This window comes from Rhinopithecus bieti, unplaced genomic scaffold (genome assembly GCF_001698545.2).
Source record: "Rhinopithecus bieti isolate Rb0 unplaced genomic scaffold, ASM169854v2 repeat_17545, whole genome shotgun sequence".
Classification (NCBI taxonomy): Eukaryota; Metazoa; Chordata; class Mammalia; order Primates; family Cercopithecidae; genus Rhinopithecus; species Rhinopithecus bieti.
Genome location: NW_016878354.1, coordinates 1 through 410, shown reverse-complemented (window position 1 = coordinate 410; position 410 = coordinate 1). Strand labels below are relative to the sequence as shown.

The 410-nt window shown below is 54.1% G+C and overlaps 1 protein-coding gene across 1 annotated transcript; it reads right to left on the bottom strand.

The window, feature by feature from the left end:
• Positions 1-3: 3 nt before the first annotated feature.
• Positions 4-405, bottom strand: LOC108525719 (spermatogenesis-associated protein 31C1-like; the record flags this gene model as incomplete). Its single annotated transcript, XM_017866592.1, has 1 exon — positions 4-405. A coding segment is annotated over one exon (402 nt), but the record flags the coding sequence as incomplete, so codon positions are not given.
• Between the last annotated feature and the right edge of the window lie 5 nt (positions 406-410).

Genomic DNA, 410 nt, shown 5'->3' with positions numbered 1-410 from the left:
TGGCTTCGTTTTTCTCTTTGGGAAAAGCCGCTGAAAAAAATGCTTTATGTTTTCTCCAAGGTGGCTTATTAAAGGAGGCTGTTTCTCTGACGGCAATGGCCGGACACCTTCATCCCGATGAGTGTCTATCGGGCTTTGTCTCTTGCCCGAGACCTGACATTTGGGTTTCTTGGGCTCCCTGTACCCCAGGTTGCGCCTTCTGGCTGCCATGAGGTCACGTAGCTCCTGGGAAGCCCGCATGTTCCCAGCAGGCGTGCTCTGGAGATGGCCCTGGGGCACTTGAGGAGCCAAATTCTCTGCAGCCAGGGGCAGAACCGACGCTTGTCCATCTGGAAGGAGCACAACAGCGGCACAAACTTGAGGCTGGGTCTCTGACTTCGTGGCCATTCCGGGCTCAAATTCACTAATAA